Source organism: Acipenser ruthenus, chromosome 38 (genome assembly GCF_902713425.1).
Source record: "Acipenser ruthenus chromosome 38, fAciRut3.2 maternal haplotype, whole genome shotgun sequence".
Classification (NCBI taxonomy): Eukaryota; Metazoa; Chordata; class Actinopteri; order Acipenseriformes; family Acipenseridae; genus Acipenser; species Acipenser ruthenus.
Genome location: NC_081226.1, coordinates 4234802 through 4259264, shown reverse-complemented (window position 1 = coordinate 4259264; position 24463 = coordinate 4234802). Strand labels below are relative to the sequence as shown.

Genomic DNA, 24463 nt, shown 5'->3' with positions numbered 1-24463 from the left:
GATCTGTAAAAAAAAACAAAAAAAACACAAAAACAACAAGATGTAGTATTTCCTGTTTCAAGTGTATTGTTCAAATGAATTTTAACACTAGAATGACCAAGGTGGTCATTTTGACTGTTTTTGGAATTTCAATTTAAATTGTGGTGCATGTTTTTAAGATACAGAGCTGTGCTTTCCTGACTTTTTCTAAATATATGTACTAATTCCCCTAACAAAGAAAGAATCATGTAGCTGCAAATATTAACGAGATAAAATAATACTGTCATACCTATTTCGACCAGGAGTGGTCAAATTGACCGATACATATAAAACATATTATAAAAATAAAATGTTGTGGTATTATTTGTGTTTCTCAGTCAGGACTTGCAGCCGTGTATTGAGATTATATCAGTCTGCATTCTTCAAGTGAGCGGTCTGTTGACATTTGTATTGTTTCAATGAGCCTCCTGATAGCCCATCAATCAGCCCTGACCGCTCACGATGCCAGGCTGTCTCTCTGCAGTCTGGTTACTATAAGTCACTCGTTTTTCTAAGAAATTCATTGTTACCCCAATACACATTGAAAATGGATCGCTGAAGATGCAGGACAGCAAAGCAGTGTTTGGAATTACTGTAAATTTTACCAAACAATTCTGATGCAGCAGAGACGGACAATGATGAATCTGACTCTGAAGCAGACTGGGTTTGCAACAGTGACATCAAGATGATCCCTGGTCAATGCCCTTGGAGAAATTAGAAGCTTTCATTGCATTAGTATATGCCCATATATTGAAAAGCACAGGATCTGTGTGATTTGTGCCAGCACTTCGACTTTGTAACCGATTGTAAATGAAGCCCATTCTGTTCAAATGTTTATTTATTAATGTAATTTTGATTATAGTATGTCTGTATATAAACCCATAGCTTCAGTTGTGTATATGCGCTTTGTTATGTAGGCAATATAAACCCATTTATTTTAAAAAATGTTGACACTTATTTACATTGTTTCAGTGGTACAGTTTTGTATGTACATGATATACCTGTATATACACACATTTATTTTCAAATATTTATTTATTAAATTTACCATTTTTTGAGGTTCCACTTTATGTAATATGTCTGTATATAAACACATTTATGTTCAAATATCTGTTTATTTACAACGTTTCAGTTGTGTAGATGTTTTATATGACGTTCCCGAATAAAACTGCGACTTATATTAAATTGTTTCTCCTTTCATTATAATATTTATGTTGCTTTTAATACGCCGGTCAAATTCACCGGTCATGGTTGTTCTAGGTGTGCCTGTAAACACTGTCGTTCTAGTGTTAATGAAACTGTGTCTGTGCTGCTGTCTCATAATGACATGCTGTCTCAGTCATCCTAAATCCACAGGGTTCAGTCCCGAAACAATAGACATGGTATTTAAACAAACACAATAAACACAAACACAGTCACAAGTCCAAAGTGAGTGCTGTAGTGCTCGTGGTGAAAATACAGTGTATCGTGAACAAGGTGCAGTGTTGTCCGGGATTTGTGCTGGTCTGTAGCGACAGCTCTCGATCCTGTTAGCCATCTAACAAAACAAACAAATACCAATACGATACCAATACATTTCTCCTTCCGGTTCAGCGTTTAACCATACAAAGGAACAGATCACCTCACTACGTTCCCTTATATACTGTCAGTCACGCCCCCCTTGGTTAGCGATTGCAACCGTTTCTCCTCCAATCCGCGGCTGCCACCTCATTTCCCTTCTGGGTCGATGACTTGGTGCACCGTAGCTCTGCCCCCTTTCTAGATGGTCAACTTCCATCTAACCCTGGGAATTCATTGTCGGGCCATCCAGTCCAGGTCATCTCTGTTCCCTATACACAGCGCACTCACAGGTCGGGAGGGAGATTTATCACCAAGAATCATTCTGTCTCTGTCACAAGCACACGTTTATTAGTCCCACAAAACAACCATAAACAAACAAATACAGCACGAGGGCCAAAATAAAGAGTCAAACACAAAACTTACATGAGCAAGACTGAGCTATGCCTTCACTGGCTTGCCTTCTCCAAACACCCCTCAAACAAAGGTATTTTTTCTCCCTTTTTATACCGGTGGTCATTCCCCAATAAGCACCAATTACCTCATTAGGGAATGACCACACCTGTGATTGTTTGCAGGGATACGATTTAACCCCATCACTGCCACAAACATCATCGGGCACACTATACAGTTCAGCGGCTATGTGCGTGCATACAGGGCTAAAGCCAGCTTAGGTCTGTGCTCAAGTGTAAACGGAGTGGCTCAAATGATAAGAATCTTTTAAACTGATCGACTCTAAGACAGCTCGGGTCCAAGTTGTAAGTGTAAACACACCTATAATGACAGGGCTCATTTCTGGCTCTTCATATCTCTGGGTTACACCCTTCCCTGCTCTAGGGGTCAGACAACTATTGTAGGATTAGATGTACTGGGTAAAAAAAAACTGAGCTGAACAAGAACACAGACTGAACAGGGAGCCTTACCGTCAAAGCAGAAGAAAGGGAGCTTCAAGCTGCAATCCTTATCATGCCATTCCCCTCTGGATGGATCATCCCTTACACCTATCTCAACACAGTTCTCATTGCCTCCCACATTGTTTGGTTCCCCTGTGTTCCAGTTGTGAAATGTGTAGTTATCCCCCTGGTGTGACCACTTCCACGGGTTATTGAACAGGCCTATCCAGAAGGGCTTGCCCTGCGCTTTCTTCACTAGGTCTTCATTTTCACTGTCACTCTTTATACTGACTAGGTCGGTGTGGTGTTCTATACAGTACTGCTGAGCTTCAGTCCAGGTTTTCAGTTCTTCAATCAGGGTGTATCTCTCAGTGATGTTGCTGGTCTCTGTAAACACAAAAAGCACATCAAAATCAATGTCAGCTGTAGAGGTGTAAATGTATTATTTGTTCACTATTTAGTTCACAGTTATTTTCATGGATTCTCTTTTGTTCATTTTTAGTATGCACTCTTTCACTTTTCTATTTTATACACAGTTCTTTTTGAGCTTTGATGTTTGTTTGCTTTGAATCAGAACATGGGGAGTTTTGATTATCACCACAGATCTGTTGTTTAGTTGTTTAATATTCTGCCAGGATGCAGAAAAAATAAATATGTAATTTGGGGGTGATAGCTTGTTGTTTTTTTTGTGATGTTCAACAGCCTACAGTGTAAAAGGATTATGAGACTAAATGGTCACATAAACAAACTAAAAAATAAGGTATGTATACATTCAATGCCTTTAGGGTAACCAAAACAGAGAAACACCTAACAGAATGTAAATATATTAAATTGCTGGGTGTTCATTCCAATACGTCCAACTTAACAGTGTTGACAAAGGAACTGAACCTCAACTCACCACTGTAGCACATGAAATTGTTTATCTCATTGCAGACTCTGCCCTCCCACTCTGTCTTTGAATTGACTGAAGCACAGAAGAGGTTTGGTGGTCTCCAGTGATAGTAGATGACATCATCTCCATTGGACCACTGCCAGTTCTGTTTGTCACGATACAGCCCGATCCAGAAAGTTGTCTTACTCGTTGAATTTATAAGACTTATAATCTCACTAACTCTCGCCTGGTCTTGTATGGTGGGCAGGTCTCTGCCTTGACTTCTGCAGTAGCTCTGAGCTTCCTGCCATGTCTTCTCAGTATTTCCATAGAAACACTGACCAGAGGAGCCATCTGGGGAGAGCAATATAACATGTTCTTCAGTGAAAAGGATTCCCAAGGAAAATGCTACTAAAACTCAGAGATTATTACCCTTATAAGCAAGTAGTTTACCACTAGAACTCAATCCCCCTTCTCCCCAACACACACAAACTGAAGTGAAACAATAAACACACAGACTAACAGGGATCCTTACCGTCACAGCAGAAGGGTAACTGAAAGGTGCAGGGAACGTCATTCCATTGACCACTCTTACTCATCTCCACACACTTCTCATTGCCTCCCCAATTGTTTGGTTCCCCTCCGTTCCAGTTGTGAAATGTGTAGTTATCCCCCTGGTGTGACCACTTCCACAGGTTATTGAACAGGCCTATCCAGAAGGGCTTGCCCTGCGCTTTCTTCACTAGGTCTTCATTTTCACTGGCGTTATTTATGCTGACTAGGTCGGTGTGGTGTTCTCTACAGTACTGCTGAGCTTCAGTCCAGGTTTTCAGTTCTTCAATCAGGGTGTATCTCTCAGTGATGTTGCTGGTCTCTGTAAATACAGATCAATGAGGTGTGAGCTGCAGTGGCTCTGAACACAAAGCTGTCTTCAGTCTTACATTTAACATGAATGTGTCTTGTCCACAATCAAGCATATTAAATAGATCACATAATTTCATAAATAAAACTAAATCGCACTTGCATCATGTGGCAAAGATAGCTTGGTGGTGATGTCAGACTATGATGAGACACACACAGTACTGCGAGTTATGAAGCACTGGTGTGTGTATTTATTGCAAAATAAATCATTTAAACAAAACACTTTTCAGAACAAAACAGTGTGTTGACCAAAACATACGGACAACAAACAAACACTGTGAACAAACAAGTATCGTGCTGGTCAAAATCCAGCACGAGTAGCAATTGTTTATATTTCTTGTATGTTTCTTAAATATTTTTACTTACGTTCCTTCTCTGAACAACCCAGCCCTGAACATAGAAAACCACAAGCTTATATACACATCCACCTCACACTAATTACAACCCTCTTAAACAATAATTCAATTTAACCCTCCCATTAAATGCTCCTCTGTGTTTCCCATTCAGCCCTAAAGACTTCTGGGATGTGTCATTTTTTAGCCTTAGGCCATGACACCGTGGACTACAAAATCCTAACACACACTTGTTTTTAAATAATCCCAAACAATACATTTTAAATCATAAAAAAATACATTTAAATAATAATACAGTTATCAGCAGGGCTTTTCTGCCCTGGTACACATCAATATGGACACATCTTTAAAATGCACATGGGGGCAACTAATAACACCACGTGATTATATGATACAAGGCAGGTTTGTTTTTGCCCCATGTAGCAGGGTGGTAGAAAAGCCCTGCACATATAAAATGGGCAAAGCCCGGCTCTTTAAAAATATTGTTTGTTTATTTTAGAACAGGGTACTCCCCCGCCCCTGTGCAGTTGTATTATTTTGTATTTGTTGGTTATTATTGTTATGATTTATATATGTATAAATATGACGGCAAAAAGCTGTGTAGAGAAAAATGTAAGGTACTGCATGCAGGCAATTAAAATGTTATTGCTGCTCTAGAAAGAGTGCAAAGAAGAGCGACCAGAATTATTCCTGGTTTAAAAGGCATGTCATATGCAGACAGGCTTAAAGAATTAAAGAAAGCGGCGATCTGATTCAAGCATTCAAAATTCTAAAAGGTATTGACAATATCAACCCAAGGGACTTTTTTGACCTGAAAAAAGAAAGAAGGACCAGGGGTCACAAATGGAGATTAGATAAAGGGGCATTCAGAACAGAAAATAGGAGGCACTTTTTACACAGAGAATTGTGAGGGTCTGAAACCAACTCCCCAGTAATGTTGAAACCCTGGGATCCTTCAAGAAGCTGCTTGATGAGATTCTGGGATCAATAAACTACTAACAACCAAACGAGCAAGATGGGCTGAATGGTCTCCTCTCGTTTGTAAACTTTCTTATGTTCTTATGTTCTTATATTTGTGATCAAGAATCAAGGACTCCCTGTACATCTTATCTGTGATCAGGACTCAGGAACTCTGTATATGTTATCTATTATCTACACTGTTGATCCCTCTCACTATCTTCAAATGCGTAAAACAATTATACCCCAGTGTCATATATAATAAATATCAATGCAAGATTCTTAATTCATTGCAGTGTTACGGCAGCTAGATCTTTACCATTGTAGCACATGAAAGCTTTCCCCTCATTGCAGACTCTATCCTCCCACTCTTCACTTGACTTGACTGAAGCACAGAAGAGCTCTGCCTTCCAGTTAGTGTAGATGACATCATCGCTGTTAGACCACTGCCAGTTCTGTGTGTCATCACGATACAGCCCGATCCAGGCAGTATCATTGAGAGAATCTCCTGTAATATTTAAGAGCTGCTCTGCTTCTTCCTGGCTGCGCACAGTGGCCAGGTCTGTGTGCTTCTCTCTACAGTAGCTCTGAGCTTCAGACCAGCTCTTCACAGTTTCCACATACACTTTTCTGATCTGGTTGGAAGCAGGCACACAAAGTCCTAAAAAAAACAACAAAAAGATATTAAGAAAAGTGCGAGCTATCCAGAGAGTAGGATTCATAGAGTGACACAGGATACCCTCCCAGATCATCTCATTCTCAGAACTGTCCTGTCCTCATTTAAAACAAGGGTTCAGCACGATGTGTGTTTAAAACAAAATCAGCCGGGGCTGGAGGGAATAACCAGCAGGGGGAGTATTTTATGTCAACCAGGCCAGAATTAGGGCTCTTTAATCCCCACACTGTATACAGCATTGTGGGTTACAGTCTCATGCAGTAAAACCTGTCTAATCCAGCCTCTCTACAAAGTCATTCAGTATAATGTGGCATCATTTTTGGGTCCAGACAAAATCCCTACTGTAATGAATGGTGTCATCCCCTGTACAATCCGGAGTCTATTCTGGAATCCAGCATGATTTGTAAATCTTGTCTTCCTGAAATCAATGTAAATCTGACTATGCAGTCCGGCCCAAGTCATGAGATTTTTCTTTTCTAAATTTATATTCAAGTACGTTGGGTAAATACACACATGTCAGCATGGTATTGGACCGTGTGGCAGTCTGGCTCTCAGTGGTGACGTCACGGACCAGGAAGTATAAACCAAAACAATGGATGGGTGGATGAAGCTGAGTGCAATGGCACTCAGCGTATTTATTAATCAATAAAACAAAATATTTAAACAAAACAGAAACAAAATGGCACGAGGGCCAAACGAATAAACAGACAAACAAGTAAGTGGCGTGCTGGCTAAACCAGCACGTTTTAGCAATTGTTTCTATGTCTTCTACGCGCTCTCTCTCTCTCTCTCTCTCTCTCTAATAATAATAAATAGGGGCGGGACACTCCGCCACAGACCGTAAAATCCATGTTTACATAATGGAAAAAGTACAATACTACAGTTACAGGTATAACTGGACAGTACTTCTCCTGTAGTTTGTTATTTATACTATAATATTTTGCGTGTGTGTTGCTAGACGGCTGAGTTGTGACATTCCCAGACCAGGAAGTTGATGGAGAAGCAGACGGTTGAAAGCGCTGGAGCGCGTTTTTATACAAAGTAAAAAGGTTAAACAAAAACAACACTCACAAAGTAATAATAAAACTTCAAACAAAACAAAGTGAGAAACACCTCAAATGAAACAATGCGAAGGTCAGGCTGGGTAGTCGCATTCACTGATCCTAGACACACTGTCGTGCTGGTCCTTCCAGCACGAGTAGCCCTTGTTTTAGTTTTCTGCTTTTTTACTTTCTGTTTCGTATTTACTTTCAATGTGTCCAGTCTCTCTCTCGTTCCTCCTCTCAAACACCCACCCTGATCAGCAAATGCTGCAGGTTTTTATACATGTGACCATCTCCAGATTAGTAATAAATTGATCAGCTGGAGATGGTCACATTCTGCACAAGTTTTTAATATCTGCGTGGTCTGCCAGACCACATCCAAACCAAACAATAATACAACAAACCACCACCTTCAAATCACCCAATACACCTTTACAAACCATTCATTAAATACACCCATTCTAAAACCAAAACATTACAGTATTTAAAATTCATTCACCCATGCTAAATAAACACAACACAATACATGATTTACAAGCCAGGCTTTGCACTGCCCCCTAGCTATGTGCAGGGCTCTGTTCTATCCCGCCACGGTGTGTAACAGGGGTGTTGTGTTACATGTGCGGGTATGCGCTGATAGACAGGAGACACAGAGGTTGTAGTTGAAACCACTCAGGCATCCAGGTTTTATAACAATATTAACAAGGGGCCAGGCATGCAGGGTCAGGCATGCAACAGGGTGTAAACCAGTACACTGTATAATCTGGCACTATTTTCCAAATTTTAAAATATCAACGAAAAAACAGAAATAAAGGAAACCCACCTGCAAGCAGAAGGATGAGCAACTCCCTCTCCCCCATCACAGCAGACTCTGCATTACAAAGAGAAGACTTTCTTTTAATCACATTAAAATACACTTTGTTACTCAAAACTTTCTTACTCAAAATGTTATGTATTTATTCAATATGCTGTGTATTTATGCAATAGGCTGTGTATTTATGCAATATGCTGTGTATTTATGCAATAGACTGTGTATATATACAGTGTGCTGTGTATTTATACAATATGCTGTGTATTTTTTTTTATTTCTTGTTTATTTCTTAGCAGATGCCCTTATCCAGGGCGACTTACAATTGTTACAAGATATCACATTATTTTTACATACAATTACACATTTATACAGCTGGGTTTTTACTGGAGCAATCTAGGTAAAGTACCTTGCTTATTTATGCAATATGCTGTGTATTTATACAATAAGTTGTGTATTATAATAACTGTATTCCATAAGCTACTGTTTGATCAGCGATGAAACTGAGTTATTTGTAAAATATATAAATACAAATTGAATTTAAGGGGTTAAACCCTTGCCCTCAGAAAGCCATTGTTTTCTTTACTTCCTTTTTCCATTTGTAATATATACAAGGTCTCTTGTTATTCTGTGTTTTTCTCAAATCGAGAACCTTAGATATGCTAAAATAAACTTGTAACCCATTCTCATTATATCCTTTATATAGATGTTAATCATTCTCCTGTTCCTTCTTTTTATTAGTATTATCATCATCATCTCTCCCTCATTTCAAATTCCAAAGAAACACACTTTGACCACATGGTGTCTCTGTGTGAGTCTGAGTGCATGGTTAAACTATAAAAACTGAAGTTACAACTTTGACTGCATGGTGTCTCTGTGTGTGGATGAGTAAGTGCTTGGTTAAAACACTAAAGTAAAAAAAAACTGCAGTTAAAATACTGACCACCTGGTGTCTCTGTGTGTGTGTTTGAGAGAGAGAGAGAGTGAGTGAGGGCAGGTTTATAGTGTTTGCAGGGTCAAAAAAGTCTCCACAAGGAAGGAAAGTCTGACAAAACCTACCTTATGAGGACACATGCCAAGCCCTTGTAGTGTTTAAACAGATATTAAACAGTCATTATTGTTTTTTTAAAACAAACTAAAAGTGCCCAAATATTTTGTTTGTTGTTGACTTTCACCCTGTCTTGTTTGACTGAAGTTAGGAATAGTAAATACAAATATAGTGAGAGTCAATGCAAAGTCCTCATAAACATTATAAATAAACATGTGTGTGCTTGGTTACAATCCTAAAGAAAGAAGCAGTTACAATTGACCACCTGGTGTCTGTGTGTGTGTGTGTGTGTGCATGTGCGCTTTTTAAAATCCTAGAGGAAGAAACTAATTTAAGTTACAAGGAAAGGACAACGCACTTATTAAAACTGCAGCGATAACTGGAGGACTGTCACAGGGTGGCTTTGTGAATGACGTCAGACCAGAAAGGAATACACAGAGAGACAGTGGTGATGAGTGAAACTGAGTCGCGGCAGCACTCAGTGTTTAATAAACAAGCAAATGGTTTTAAACAGAAAACGGCACTTGAGACCAAAATAAATAGACAAACAAAACGGATTAACCCTTAAACAAACGGTGGACGAACAGACACACAAACACGGCGAGTAAGAATAAATAAATAATAATTATTATTTTAGTATATTTTAGTTTACTTATTGTTCTCCTTCGCCACACTCCCGTTCTCCACTCACTGAACACACAACCCCGAGTGAATGAAATGTGCATCTATTTATACTGTTGTGCTGGGATTCAATTACTAATTAATTATTCACTTGAATCCCAGCACGTGAATTAATTATGTGCAATCCTCGTGCCTAAATACAATTATACATTTTAAATAACTCGTGCTGCACACACCCATTTATATCCCGTGCAGCCACATTTATACACCAACATTAACACACGTAACATACAACATATAACACACAAATGCACACAGGGGCGGGGAACATTGCCAAAAGGACATATGTTATATATATAAAAAATATATATTTAATAATCCTGATACTAAATTAAATGGCATTCTCTCTAGCCAGTGTGCACCAGTCAGTAGGCTATATTGTAAGCTTAGGGCAGCACCATTGCTATACTTTATAATGGTGCCCCCATCATTTTGATTTAATCCAGGCCCAGGTTTCAATTGTGTATAAAAAGCGAAGTACCTTAATTACTTCACATAAAACAACATTTCAACAGTAATGAAGGGAATAAATAAAAACTTGATAAATAATAATTTACAAATGACTTGTTGAACCAACTAACTATCCCAACTAAAAATTATTGACCAGTTTAGGTGACATTCCTGAAGCAGTGTTAAAGGGCTCTTGCACTAATTAAAGTAGTTTGTGTCCATTACATGATATCAAGACTGTTTAGAAAGCAAGTGTCAGGTGTGTCAGTTCTAGCAATGGCCAAGACAAAGACCATGTATTACTACATGTGCTGAAGAGGTGAAACTAACCAACTACACCACCTAGCCAACCAGCTAGGAACCCATACCTCCAGAGAAAGATACAAGGCAAGTCTACTGCTTTAACATTAACACACTGTACCACCTAGCCAACCAGCCAGGAACCCAGACCTCCAGAGAAAAATACAAGGCAAGTCTACTGCATTAACATGAACACACTGTACCACCTAGCCAACCAGCCAGGAACCCAGACCTCCAGAGAAAGATACAAGGCAAGTCTACTGCATTAAAATTAACACACTGTACCACCTAGCCAACCAGCCAGGAACCCAGACCTCCAGAGAAAGATACAAGGCAAGTCTACTGCATTAACATGAACACACTGTACCACCTAGCCAACCAGCCAGGAACCCAGACCTCCAGAGAAAGATACAAGGCAAGTCTACTGCATTAACATGAACACACTGTACCACCTAGACAACCAGCCAGGAACCCAGACCTCCAGAGAAAGATACAAGGCAAGTCTACTGCATTAACATGAACACACTGTACCACCTAGCCAACCAGCCAGGAACCCAGACCTCCAGAGAAAGATACAAGGCAAGTCTACTGCATTAACATTAACACACTGCACCACCTAGCCAACCAGCCAGGAACCCAGACCTCCAGAGAAAGGTGCAATGCTGTTCTACTAAGACCATGTATTACATGTATGTAGCTGATACAAACAAAAACAGACACTTCATGTATTAAAAAAAAACACATAGGGGACTTAGGAGGCAGTGTGGTCCAGTGGTTACAGTCCAGGCCTTGTAATTAGAAGGTCACTGGTTCACATCCCACCTCCACCACTGACTGACTCACTGTGTAACTTTGAGCAAATCACTTAACCTCCTTGTGCTCCATCCTGCAGATGAGATGTTACATCAATGTCCTATATTATAATGCACAGTTCAGAGCCTACCTCTGTAAAGCACTTTGTGATGGTTGTCCACCATGAAAGGCACTGTATAAAGATATTAATATTATTATTATCAGTATCACATGGTACTATAATGATAGTATGTTCTGTAATGGTCACCTGAACTAAGTGTTCATCACTAGAGGTGCACAGACACCTGGAATAAGCCCCTGTAGTAATGGCTTTCTGCATAAGGTATTAATCATGTAACAGATTATTGATTAATACATTTTTCATTATGTTTAGATTACGTTTCAATGTGCTTTTATAGTTAAGTTGCTTTAATGTGTTTAATAATTCAGTTGCTTTAATATGCTTAATATTAAGTTTCTATATAGTATTGTGCAAGTTTCGAGTTCTCTTGTTTCCCATTGGCAAAACCAGTTTTGCATAGCCTAACACAACTCAAAGTCACAGGTGGGTGTCTGAGCTAAACGCCAAAAGACAGGAGACTAGCAGAGATAGTGTGAGATGGGGAGGGGAACTGAAAGACCAGATGGCCACGTCCTGCTATGTCCAACGTGGCACGCAACGCATCATGAACAGAGCGCAATCCCCCCTTTCCCCCGCAGAGGGAGTGTGCAGTGATAGAGTGGAAACCCCTATCATTGGACAGAAGTAAGACAAATGGGAGGGGAATCACCAGTTGTTTACGAAGGTATAAATATCAAATCTTGTCAAGTTTGTTAGTCTTTTCATCCCTTTTGACTCCGCAGATATCTGTGTTTTCTGATACAAACATATGCACTAAACAGTACTGGACCAAAGTCCGTTTGTAACTCATGCTTATATGATTGTATTGGAAGTATACCTTCTTTTATATAAAGTGTTTTTGAATCAAAAAACAATTTGTCAGCTTATTTTTCCACAACCCCCACCTGTCTGAAGAGGACACAGATACCCAGGATCATTCTTTTTATCTCTCTCGGAGTCGTGGGGCACAAACGGTCCATGCATTGTGCTCTCTGATGCCACATTGTGTAAATATTCTGCTATTAGCAGTATCGTATGCTCACCCGTTAATATCTTGTGAAGAAAATGAATGAAGGTGAAAGGACAGTCTAGTGCATTACAATTATTATTATGATTATTATTATTTAGTCATTTAGCAGACACTTGTATCCAAAGCAACGCACCGAGACTTGGGAGTGAACTATATATCACAACTGCAGCTGCAGAGTCACTTACAATAGGACCTCGGTTTTACATCTCCCACTGGCACCACCTAGCCCCTCTATTGGAACCCAGGCCTCCAGAGAAAGGTGAAAGGCTGGTCTAGTGAATTAACATTAACACACTGTGCCACCTGGCCCCAAGATTGGAACAGGCCTCCAGAGAAAGGTGAAAGGTGTTGCATGGCAACAGAAAAATAAGAATTTGGTCCAGCTTTATCAGATTGTATAACATTTTAAAAAATGAACTATACATTAATAAAACCACGCTGTCATGCACAATCCAGCATGCAAATCAAGAACGATTTAGACAGGATTTATTTTATAATTCATTCCTAACAGATTTTCATTGTTAAACATGAATCTACTAATTTACTTCTTATTATCAAACATTTGTAGCCGATGCACACAAAGACACTTCTCTGTTTCAATATTAATAGTTCTTCTAGTTCAGGTCAATTGTGTAAAGAACAGCTTCCAGTGAAGCTAAGTACACTTTCATTCCAATAATGAAGAAGATAATGTAATGAATAATAATAATTATCAAATGAGTTGTTGAAACAAATAATGAGTTTAACTAAATTATTCAACAATTTAGAATACATTTCTCAGTCTGTAGAGTGTGTTAAACATACATGTTTGTTTTTTATCTAACCTTCAAATATAGTTGTTCTTATTCTAAATTAGATTCTTGGACCTGCAGGTTCAATGTGAATTGTAATTAAAACAAGCGCTGCTTTTAGATTCAGCAGGCATGGCAATAAGAAAATAAGAACACAGTCCAGCTTTATCACATTCTGAACAAATACAATACAAAAGTGATCACACTGATGAGCTAAACCATAAGGGTATACATTCTGATACATCAGCTGATTCTTAAACAAAACAAACAAACTAATAAATAATCATAAGCTCCCATTGCCTCTTACCATTGCTCTGTGGAGACATAAAGAGGACTAGTCTCCAATCTATCACCATAAGAAAATTAAATCCTGCAAAAACATTTGAAGAATCATTTAGATGTGTGCTTACCGATTACTAGAGAGTGGAGTAGCTGCTGTCTGTCTCTGTGTCCTGCTCGCTGGATATGAAGGTGCTGCTGTATTAACCTGCACATTAACGAGATCACACTGTCAAACCCAACCCAATGCAAATCAATACTGTGCTAAGATTGAGACAGCCTTTATTTTAAACTCCCAAAGAAACCCATTCCCAATATCCTTTGATCGTTGACCATTAACTTAATTTACTAATTTACTATCAAATATAAACATATACAAAAATGACAAGTAATAATTATTTACAAGTAATTTGTTGAAATAAATGGTTATCTTCACTAAATATGACTGTTTAGATGACTTACCTAAATCTTTCATGGATGTATAATATGCTGTGGTAAGGTCCAAGTATTTCATATACATATTTAACACTAAAATATCAGTTTTTAGAAGTATATTTCATAGGTAATTTTTAGATGGAATAGATACATTTATTTAAAAAAAACATACAGGGGAATAAACATACTTTATCAGTATCACATGGTACTGTAATGACAGTATGTTCTGTAATGGTCAGCTGAACTAAGTGCTCATCTGTTACTAGGCAGGAAACACCAGTCAAGCTCACTTTGTTCACTAGAGGTGCACAGGAGCACGGACACCTGGAATAAGCCCTCACCTGTCTGAAGAGGACACAGATACCCAGGATCATTCTTTTTATCTCTCTCTGAGTCGTGGGGTACAAACAGTCCATGCATTGTGCTCTCTGGTGCCTCATTGTGTATTCTGCTATTACCAGTACCAGTATATTATGTGCGGACCAGTTACTGGGCTATATTGTACAGAATCACCAATGTTTCAATTGTGGAAAAAAACTAATCACAGTAAAGATATGTATCCCACTTTAATTAATTAAAAAAACACCATTAATGAAGAAAATGAATGAAGGTTAATGCTAGTCTAGAGCATTATCACTATTATTATGATTATTTTTATTTAATCGCTTATTAGCAGACGCTTTTATCCAAAGCGACGCACAGAGACTTGGAGGTGAACTATATATCACAACTGCAGCTGCAAAAAAAACTGTTCCCAGTAAAGATAAGTATCCCACTTTAATTTAAAAGAATCACCAATAATGAAGAAAATGAATGTCACAAAGAAGGCCGGAGTGGGTGGCGTCAGACCAGATGCAGGAAATAAGGTGTGGTTTGGTGAAGCTGAGCGAATGCTTTCACTCAGCATTTAATAAACAGAACAGAAAATAAAAGGTTTGAACAGACAAAACACGGGACACGGCACTATACGCCAAAAATAAAGAGACAAACAAAAACGGACTATACAGTAAACAGACGGACAGACACACAAACAAACAAACACGGTGAGTTTTAAATAAACAAGTATCGTGCTGGTCCTACCAGCACGTAATAGCAATTGATATTTAAACTTTTATTTCTCCTTCTCTCTCTCCCGTTCTCCACTCTCGAACACCCAACCCTGACTGAAAGAAACGTGCATCTATATATACTGTTGTGCTGGGATTCAATTACTAATTAATTATTCACTTGAATCCCAGCACGTGAATTAATTCTGTGCAACCCCGTGCTCACATATTACATTTAACCAGCACGTGAAATGATTTGTGCTCTCCTCGTGCCTAAATACAAATCTACACTTTTTAAATACACGTGAAACACAGACCCGTTTACATCCCGTGTACCAATAACTATACACCAACATTAACACACGCACGCAACATACAACATATAACACACAAATGCACACAGGGGCGGGGCACATTGCCACAATGAATAAAGGTGAAAGGCTAGTCTATTGCAAGAACATTAAACCACTGCACCAAATTGCCCTTCAGATTAGAACCCAGGCCGCCAGAGAAAGGTGAAAGGCTAGTCTAGGGTAGTAACATTAACCCACTGCAATACCTACCCCTCCCACCCCCCTTCCAAGAAAAAAAAACCAAGGCAACCACAGCCAGGTGAACGGCAGGACACCAGGTTTGATTTGCAAACAGGTTCCTTTCCCCCTTGTGTTATTTCCAGACTGTTTTGCATTTTTGCGTCATCAAATTTGAATCAAAGGCGCTCCACAGCAGACCAATCCAAGCTCATTCTTTTTTTTCAGGACCTTTAACCTTTTGTGTCTAGGATCCTCAAGTAAAGGGCTTGTAGACTGTTGATTTATTTGTCTTTTTTTTTTACTGATTTTAAGTTGTACACACATTTTTAAGGGATTATTTCAAGCATAATAACTAGTGTAGTCTTGTATATTTTACCTACAATTCAATCAGCTTTTAGTTTTAGAAACTAAACTTGTTTTTTATTATTATTCAGTCTAGATGATTGGACAGCTCTAATTTATCTCATCTACACATTCCTGAAGCTTCATTTCTGACTTGTTAAATATGCAGTACGTGTGTCCTGTGTGACTGTTTGACTTTCAGTGTAGAACGGAAAGGAATGCAAGCATAGATTTATTTACCAATAAATATAGTATAATGAAAATGCTTTTAAAATGAAATGCATGTTTGATTCGGCCGCCTCAGAGCTACAGCGTCGGAGGACAACGCAGCTCTGGGCAGTTTATAGGCAAGCCCGCAGGTGCCTGGCCAGACTACAGGGGTCGCTGGTGCGCGGTGAGCCGAGGACACCCTGGCCGACCTAACCCTCCCTCCCCCCCGGGCGACGCTCGGCCAATTGAGCGCCTCCCCCTGGGAGCTCCCGTCCACGGTCGGCTGTGGAATAGCCTGGATTCGAACTCGCGACATCCAGGATGAAAATACTTTTAAAATGAAATGCGTGTTTGATTCGTGATCAACTGAGCTGAAAGGTCACAGTATCATGTGACTTCTCAAAAAAAAAAAAAAAGAAATGACATCATGTCAAAACAACACTGTCCTGCAAGTGGGATGGCAGCCAGCTAGACAGAGCAACAGAGAGAAGTGAGACAATCTCAATAGAAGAGCAATAGAGCCCAGAAACATTCTGAATGATATATATATATTGTAAAAAAGGACTACACTCACTTGGGTTCGTTGCCCCTTTAAGAACTTGACCCAGCACACAGAAATTGAGTTTTCAGCGCTGACGCGCTATTTTTTTAATAACACAAAATAAAACAAAACACAAAACAAACACCTAGCTCTTTCCGAGCACTAACTACACATGCAGGAACCTAACTACCACAGGACGGCTAAGCCGTTTCCCTGTCCCAAAACTTAACCACACAGGTTTGCACTATACCTTTTTACCTCGGGACTGCCAGGAAGCAGAGCACTCCCTTCTGCCTCCTTCTCCTTAGCAGCCCCGAGCAGACTGCCTGCTCTCCTTTTAAACCCCGCACCTGGGCCTAATTTCCCAATAACGCCCAGGTGCGGATGATAATTAATAATAAAACAATTAAACAATTACACTAAACAATAATGCAATTAAGAAATCAATTAGAAAATCAAATGAAACAATAAAGCAACACAAATCAAAACGGCGCATTTCTCTCGCAGGGAGGTTTTAACCCCCTCCCTGCTGTCTCTCACAACCCTCTATCTTACAATATATATATAAATATGAAATAGCATCTGCTAGCAGCATGTCCTATAAGTACTCTTATAAAGTTCCCCAGAGTAAAAGCACAGTAAAGTGTAATAAAGTCAAGTAAAAAGCACAGGCTTGCATTGTAGAGCACAGAGGTATGATAAAGCATATTAAAAAAACATGACAAACTTGTGTAAACTATGGTAAATGTATAGTATAACTGTGGGAAAAGCATGGGGGAAACTGGACAATTACCATGGTAAACGAAGGGTATAGAAACCCCCACTGGTGTAACAAAGCAACCAGCAACATAAGTGTGTGCTACATACTGCAGGTCCTTTCCAAATTATTTCAAAACCAAGCAGACAGACAGACCATAGGATAAAAAAAAAAAAAAAACATTTCAGTAGTTCTGAGTGATATAAATATCTGTTTTGTTTTAATAAGGGAAATCAAGAAACTGCGGTTTGATTCTTTATTTTTCTTATAATTGCAAAAAAATACACACAGAAATACATAATCTGAAGAGTGAGATAGGAATCACTCAGTATAGTACTTGTTTTCCATTTTGCTTAGTTAAACCTGTAGCATCCCATTTAAATATAATTACAGTGTGTCTGTTAACCAGATTCTTCAACTGATTAGCATTAAGTGCAATCTGCTTCATCAGAAACCAGGCCCTGTTGGCTGTCCAGTTTGGGTATATTCCCTCGAGGCAGGTAGTTTCAGCTGCAGGCAGACATGCACACAAGCTTCCTCCCTCCCTCTTTGTGTCACTCAAATGTTCTCTAAACAGGCACACTCCTGAGACTACCTGCAGCAGCAGGGGGTTATGAACGTCCGCTCTGCTGTAGCTCAATGAAGCAACACAAAAGTGCAAACGAGGAAAATAAAAGTTTTCTTTTGATTTTGTTATACTGGTGCTGATGACAATATCCAGGACCCAACTACAGACACACCTTCTTAAATATGTAAATATTAATTCAACAAGTAAAAGTTTTTAAATATGTAAAAACTACTGCAGCAGCGCAAAGGAGAGCCCTCCATCTAATTAGTGGGGCAGGGCCAAAGCCCTGCCTGTAAATACATGCAGAGTGTTTGTTGATGTCAAATAGTGGTGGTTTATTGTATTATTTTGGGATGTATTGTGTAGGGTTAAAACACTGGTTAATGTATTATTGGTTTGTTTAAATGTGGTTTGACAGAGGCGGTGTTAGCAGTTCGTCATGATTATGGATCAAACTCTCGTTTAGAATATGACCATCTCTGGATTGATTGATTTATTGCTAATCCAGAGATGGTCACATGTATAAAAACCTGCAGCTTTTCTGCGGACGTCACTACTCAGCTGTCCTGACACAACTGCTTGCATCATTTTAAAGAAAGAAAATGCTTTAAAGTAGGAAAATGTTAAATAATAAATGAGACCCCTTCACCCTCTCTGCATCTCCCCTTAACAAATAGATCCTATATTTTTGGTGTACTAAGAACATAAGAACATAAGAAAGTTTACAAACGAGAGGAGGCCATTCAGCCCATCTTGCTCGTTTGGTTGTTTGTAGCTTATTGATCCTAGAATCTCATCAAGCAGCTTCTTGAAGGATCCCAGGGTGTCAGCTTCAACAACATTACTGGGGAGTTGGTTCCAGACCCTCACAATTCTCTGTGTAAAAAGTGCCTCCTATTTTCTGTTCTGAATGCCCCTTTATCTAATCTCCATTTGTGACCCCATTTCTGAATAGATTCAATTGTTTTAGCCTGTCTGCATATGACATGCCTTTTAAACCTGGGATAATTCTACTTGCTCTTCTTTGCACTCTTTCTAGAGCAGCAATATCATTTTTGTAACAAGGTGACCAGAACTGAACACAATATTCTAGGTGAGGTCTAATATAGTAAAGCAATGGGTTCTGTGAAGACAGTGACTCTCACTGTTTATATTCTCTACCAGTGTCCTTACGCAGAAGGGCATTGGTTGTAATTGGTTGTAGCTCCATCAAAAGAGCGCTAACTACTTTTGTTTTACTTCTGTCTCTCGAATCGGACAGTTAAACTGACTTAAATACTTAATTGTATGTAGGTGATGTTCATTACCGTCTTAATCCACCGGTAACTAAATGTAACACATTCACATAGAATTTATCTGTTAATTATTTAGTTTGCACACTTTCTGTGTGAAATAACTTTTAGTGAAACTTGATGAAATAACTATAAGTAATCTACCTCATTGTTGTATGAAGAATTTATTTTAAAAGTAAACCTGCTATATCCATAATCTATATACCATTAATAAGCTTAAAGTGATAAATTCTGATTGTCTGCATCATCTCAGTTTAGGCTGTGTGTGTGTGTGTGGGTGTGAATGTGTTAGCAAGCTACTAGCTACTCATAGCTGCTGATAGCTGCTGCTTTGTGTGTGAGGACAAGGTGGTGTCATATAGCAGTGACCCTGCTAGCTGCATGGAAGGCAGAGTGAGAGCTTTGTTTTGTGCGGATAGACCGAGATTTTACTTTCTGACCTTTCTGATTTCTGTTAAATATTTGTGTACTTAATAAAATACTATTATTGATTAAACATTGTTTGTGTCTAGCGTGTGTATGTGTGTTCAAAGTAAATCCTCAATCTTGCAACACGTAAATTAAATATTTTTAATAAGAGAACTAATCAACCCAGGTATATTATCAATTATTGAATTGTTCCAGCAACTCTTTACTACAGTATATATATATATACACACACACACACACACACAGCTGGAGTCAAAAGTTTACATACCTCAATGTAAATTTACTATCTACCTGGTTTGGAAATAAATTGGAAAGGACCTGCAGTATGTAGCACACACTATTGTTGCTGGTTGCTTTATTCCACCAGTGGGGGTTTGTATACCCTTTAGTTTACCATGGTAATTGTTCACTTTCCCCCATGCTTTTGCCATAGTTATATATTTTACATTTAGCATAGTTTACAAAGGCTTGTCATGTTTTTTTAATATGTTTTATCATACCTCTATGCTTTACCATGCACACCTGTGCTTTATTACACTTTGCTGTGCTTTTACTCCGGGGAACTTTATAAGAGGACTTATAGGACATGCTGTTAACAGATGCTATTTCACATATATATATACACATATACACACACACACATATACATATATATAGTGAAAAAATCACTCACCACCGTTCGTTGCCCCTTTAAAACCACGACCCAACACACAGGAATGGATTTTTTTTTAAAGCGCGGTTGCACAATTTTTTTTAATAAACACAAAAACAAAAATACACAAAACAAACACCTAGCTCTCTTTGAGCACCAACTAAAACAAAACAGGAACCTAAACTAAACACAGGACAGCTAAGCTGTTTACCTGTACAAAACAAAAGAAACAAAACAGCACACACAAAACAAAGGCTTCACTCTACCTTTTTTTTTTTTATTTTACGGCTGTACCCACACACTAGCACAGTCGGGCTTCTACCCTCTTCAGCAGCTTCCCCGAGCAGACTGACTGCTCTCCTTTTAAACCCTGCACCTGGCTCCAATTTTCAATAATAGCCAGGTGCAGGTACTGATTAAACAATAAAACAATTAAACAAAACAATTAACAAACCAAAAGTGTGCCTTCCGCACATGTTTTTTCAGCAGAGAGGTTTTAACCCCCTCCCTGCCATCTCACACATCCCCCCCCATGTCTTTTCAAGACACCGGCCATACAACGGCCACCTCCCTCCACCCTTAAAAGACCACCCACCCTCAAGTCCACAAATGTCAATTTTCGCCCTCTTCCACGGGCGGGCTTGAGGGTGGGTTGGTCCCTCCGGCGTTTCCAGGGAGGGACCCAGGACCGGCGAGGAGGGACCCAGACGGCTTGTCCAGGGCGACCATAGCGCGGACCGGTGACCGGGAGACAGGACTGACAGGCAGAGGCGTGCGCCTGTGGACCTGCGCAGCGACCTCTGGAATTCCAGGTGGAGCGCAGCACGATGCAAGGGGAGCGGAGCAATCAGCAGGGGAAACGCTAGTGACCTCTGCCCCTTGCGTAGCGACGTCTGCCTCTTGCGCAGCGACGTCTGGGATTCCAGGGGGAGTGGAGTAAGGGACCAGGTAAGCGACTGTGCCTGGCAGTGCTGCGACCTGGGAGCAAGGTCCAGCGCAGGGAGGTCTGGGCATTCCGGCCAGGTGTCCACGATGACGGGACTGGGGACCTCCCTCGGCAACGCCGGACTCACTTGCATAGATGATGGTTCTGGGAGAGGCGGCTCCTCACCTCTGGGCTCTGGTAACGGCAGCTCCACCCCCTCTGGCTCTCGGGACGGCAGCTCCACCCCCTCTGGCTCTCGGGACAGCAGCTCCACCCCCTCTGGCTCTCGGGACGGCAGCTCCACCCCCTCTGGCTCTCGGGACGGCAGCTCCACCCCCTCTGGCTCTCGGGACGGCAACACCCACTTTTGTAGCAGCCGCTCCAGTTCCGTTGGCTCCCGCTCTTGTATTATCAACGGGGCCCCACCCAGCTCCTGTCTCTGCCTCTCCATCTTCTTTATCTGCTCCACCTGAGCAGCAGTGTTTTTATTGAACATCTCAATTAATTCTTTAAAATCCATTTGGGTCTCCAGGGGCGCCCACATTCGCTGCCACCATATGTGAAAAAATCACACTCACCACCGTTCGTTGCCCCTTTAAAACCACGACCCAACACACAGGAATGGATTTTTTTTTAAAGCGCGGTTGCGCAATTTTTTTAATAAACACAAAAACAAAAATACACAAAACAAACACCTAGCTCTCTTTGAGCACTAACTAAAACAAAACAGGAACCTAAACTAAACACAGGACAGCTAAGCTGTTTACCTGTACAAAACAAAAGAAACAAAACAGCACACACAAAACAAAGGCTTCACTCTACCTTTTTTTTTTAATTTTATGGCTGTACCCACACACTAGCACAGTCGGGCTTCTACCCTCTTCAGCAGCTTCCCCGAGCAGACTGACTGCTCTCCTTTTAAACCCTGCACCTGGCTCCAATTTTCAATAATAGCCAGGTGCAGGTACTGATTAAACAATAAAACAATTAAACAAAACAATTAACAAACCAAAAGTGTGCCTTCCGCACATGTTTTTTCAGCAGAGAGGTTTTAACCCCCTCCCTGCCATCTCACAATATATATTGTTACCCCTCCCATACCTGTTTGCAATCATTCAGAATGTTTCTGGGCTCTATTGCTCTTCTATTGAGATTGTCTCACTTCTCTCTGTTGCTCTGTCTAGCTGGCTGCCACCCAACTTGCAGGCTTGTGTTGTTTTGCCATGATGTCATCTTTCTTTGTTTTTTTGAGAAATCACAAGATACAGTGACCTTTCAGCTCAGTTGATCACGAATCAAACACGCATTTCATTTTAAAAGTATTTTCATCCTGGATGTCGCGAGTTCGAATCCAGGCTATTCCACAGCCGACCGTGGACGGGAGCTCCCAGGGGGAGGCGCTCAATTGGCCGAGCGTCGCCCGGGGGGAGGGAGGGTTAGGTCGGCCAGGGTGTCCTCGGCTCACCGCGCACCAGCGACCCCTGTAGTCTGGCCAGGCGCCTGCGGGCTTGCCTATAAACTGCCCAGAGCTGTGTTGTCCTCCGACGCTGTAGCTCTGAGGCGGCCGCACAGTGAGTCTGCAGAGTGTAAAGAAGCGGGCGGCTGATGGCACACGCTTCGGAGGACAGCGTGTGTTCATCTTCGCCCCTCTCGAGTCAGCGCAGGGGTGGTAGCGGTGAGCTGAGGCTAAAAATAATTGGGCATTTCAAATTAGGGAGAAAATAATAAAAACTAATTGGCAACGACTAAATTAAAAAAAAAAAAAAAAAAAAAAAAAAAAAGTATTTTCATTATACTATTTTTTTTATATATATTAGATTAAATAAATCATTAGATTACGGATGTAAACCTGGTTCCCTGAAAGAGAAGACAACCACCAACCAATCCTTTTGGGATATGCCTGCCACAGGTCAGGTATTTACTGAGCATTTTATGTCAGAGCTGCCAATAGGCCCCTCCGGGGAGTGACGTCCTCAGTCCTGCCTCCCGAGGGAACAAACAGTCACTCCACGGAGCTCACTTCCTCTTTTGCATCGAACCTGCGGAAGCGACCGATGCGAACTCGCAAGGTTTGTTGGTCGGCTTCTCTTTCAGGGAAGATGACCACCAACCAATACTTTTGTGAAAAGTATACTAAAGCTGTCACGAGGGAGAGTGAGCTGAGACAGCAGACGAGGGACGTCTCGTTACCGCAAATCTAGAGTTTGTGGTGTGAGCATGCAACCTCAAGGACCCTTGTGCCTAGAGAAGGCATCACATTAAGTCGATAGAACCTGGTGAAAGTATGCATAGCCCAGCTAGCCGCAGTACAGATATCAGTCATTGAGGCTCCTCGGGAAGAGTGCGAGGCCACCCGCCTAGGTGGAGGTAGACTGGCATTAGTATACGCAGTCGAAACTCTGTCCACAATCCAGTGAGACAGCCGCTGCTTCGAGAGGGCTTGACCCAGGGTCCTTACACCCAGAGCTCTCGTTCTGCTAACATAGCTTCCCAATGCCCAAACCGGGCAGAAGGAGTTTAGTCTCCGATCCTTCTCCAAAAAAAATGGAGGGGGATGGAAAGTCTCTAGTTCCACTGACTGATTCACGTAGAAAGCTGTAACTACCTTAGGGAGGAAAGCAGGATTCGTTCATAATGACACTCTGTTTGCATCGTCCCAAACAGGCATACAGGAGCTGTGCACCGACAGGCTGTCTTCATAGAGAAAAACTTCAACTCTATGGAATGCATAGACTCAAACAGAGCCTTAGTGAGAGCCTCCAAAACCACGTCTAGACTCCACTCGGGGAGGACGTCCTTTCTAGGAGGACGGAACCATCGAGCACCTTTGAGAAAACGAGTAGCCAGGGCATAAGCGCCTGGGGACGAGTCTATGGGGACATGGCACGCAGATATGGCTGCCAAGTACACTTTCACCATAGAGGGGGATTCTCTCTCTCTCTCTCTCTCTCCTCCTGTTCACCACTCCCCAAACACTCTCAGCCCAAGATATAGGTCTTTTTATTCTGGCCAAGGGGTTAACTAGCTAGTAATTATCTCGGGCCATAGTCTTCATGAGTTTAATAAGGATTCCTGACTGTGAGTTTATTGAATACTCAGTAGCTGATCAGTCACGCATCTTCACAACGTATTTTAAAACCAAAA

General features: G+C 40.6%; 1 protein-coding gene across 1 annotated transcript; it reads right to left on the bottom strand.

Annotated features, from left to right (window-relative positions):
- Positions 1-1809: 1809 nt before the first annotated feature.
- On the bottom strand, positions 1810-13785 carry LOC131706902 (macrophage mannose receptor 1-like). Its single transcript, XM_059008848.1, has 6 exons — positions 13721-13785; positions 8113-8160; positions 5890-6231; positions 3367-3693; positions 2499-2855; positions 1810-1847 (listed from the first exon to the last, which is right to left on the bottom strand). The coding sequence occupies exons 2-6, from the start codon at positions 8147-8149 to the stop codon at positions 1810-1812; spliced, it is 1101 nt and encodes a 366-aa protein (XP_058864831.1). The 5' UTR covers positions 8150-8160; positions 13721-13785.
- Positions 13786-24463: the final 10678 nt, after the last annotated feature.

Bases quoted from the DNA above. Each gene is read 5' to 3' on its own strand.
- LOC131706902 (XM_059008848.1), bottom strand. From the start codon at position 8,149: ATGGGGGAGAGGGAGTTGCTCATCCTTCTGCTTGCAG. The intron at 2,856-3,366 runs GTGAGTTGAGGT...TTGTGTTTACAG, and splicing joins CAATTTCATGTGCTACAGTG to AGACCAGCAACATCACTGAG. The intron at 1,848-2,498 runs GTAAGGCTCCCT...CGCTGTGTATAG, and splicing joins CCCTTTCTTCTGCTTTGACG to GGAACAGAGATGACCTGGAC.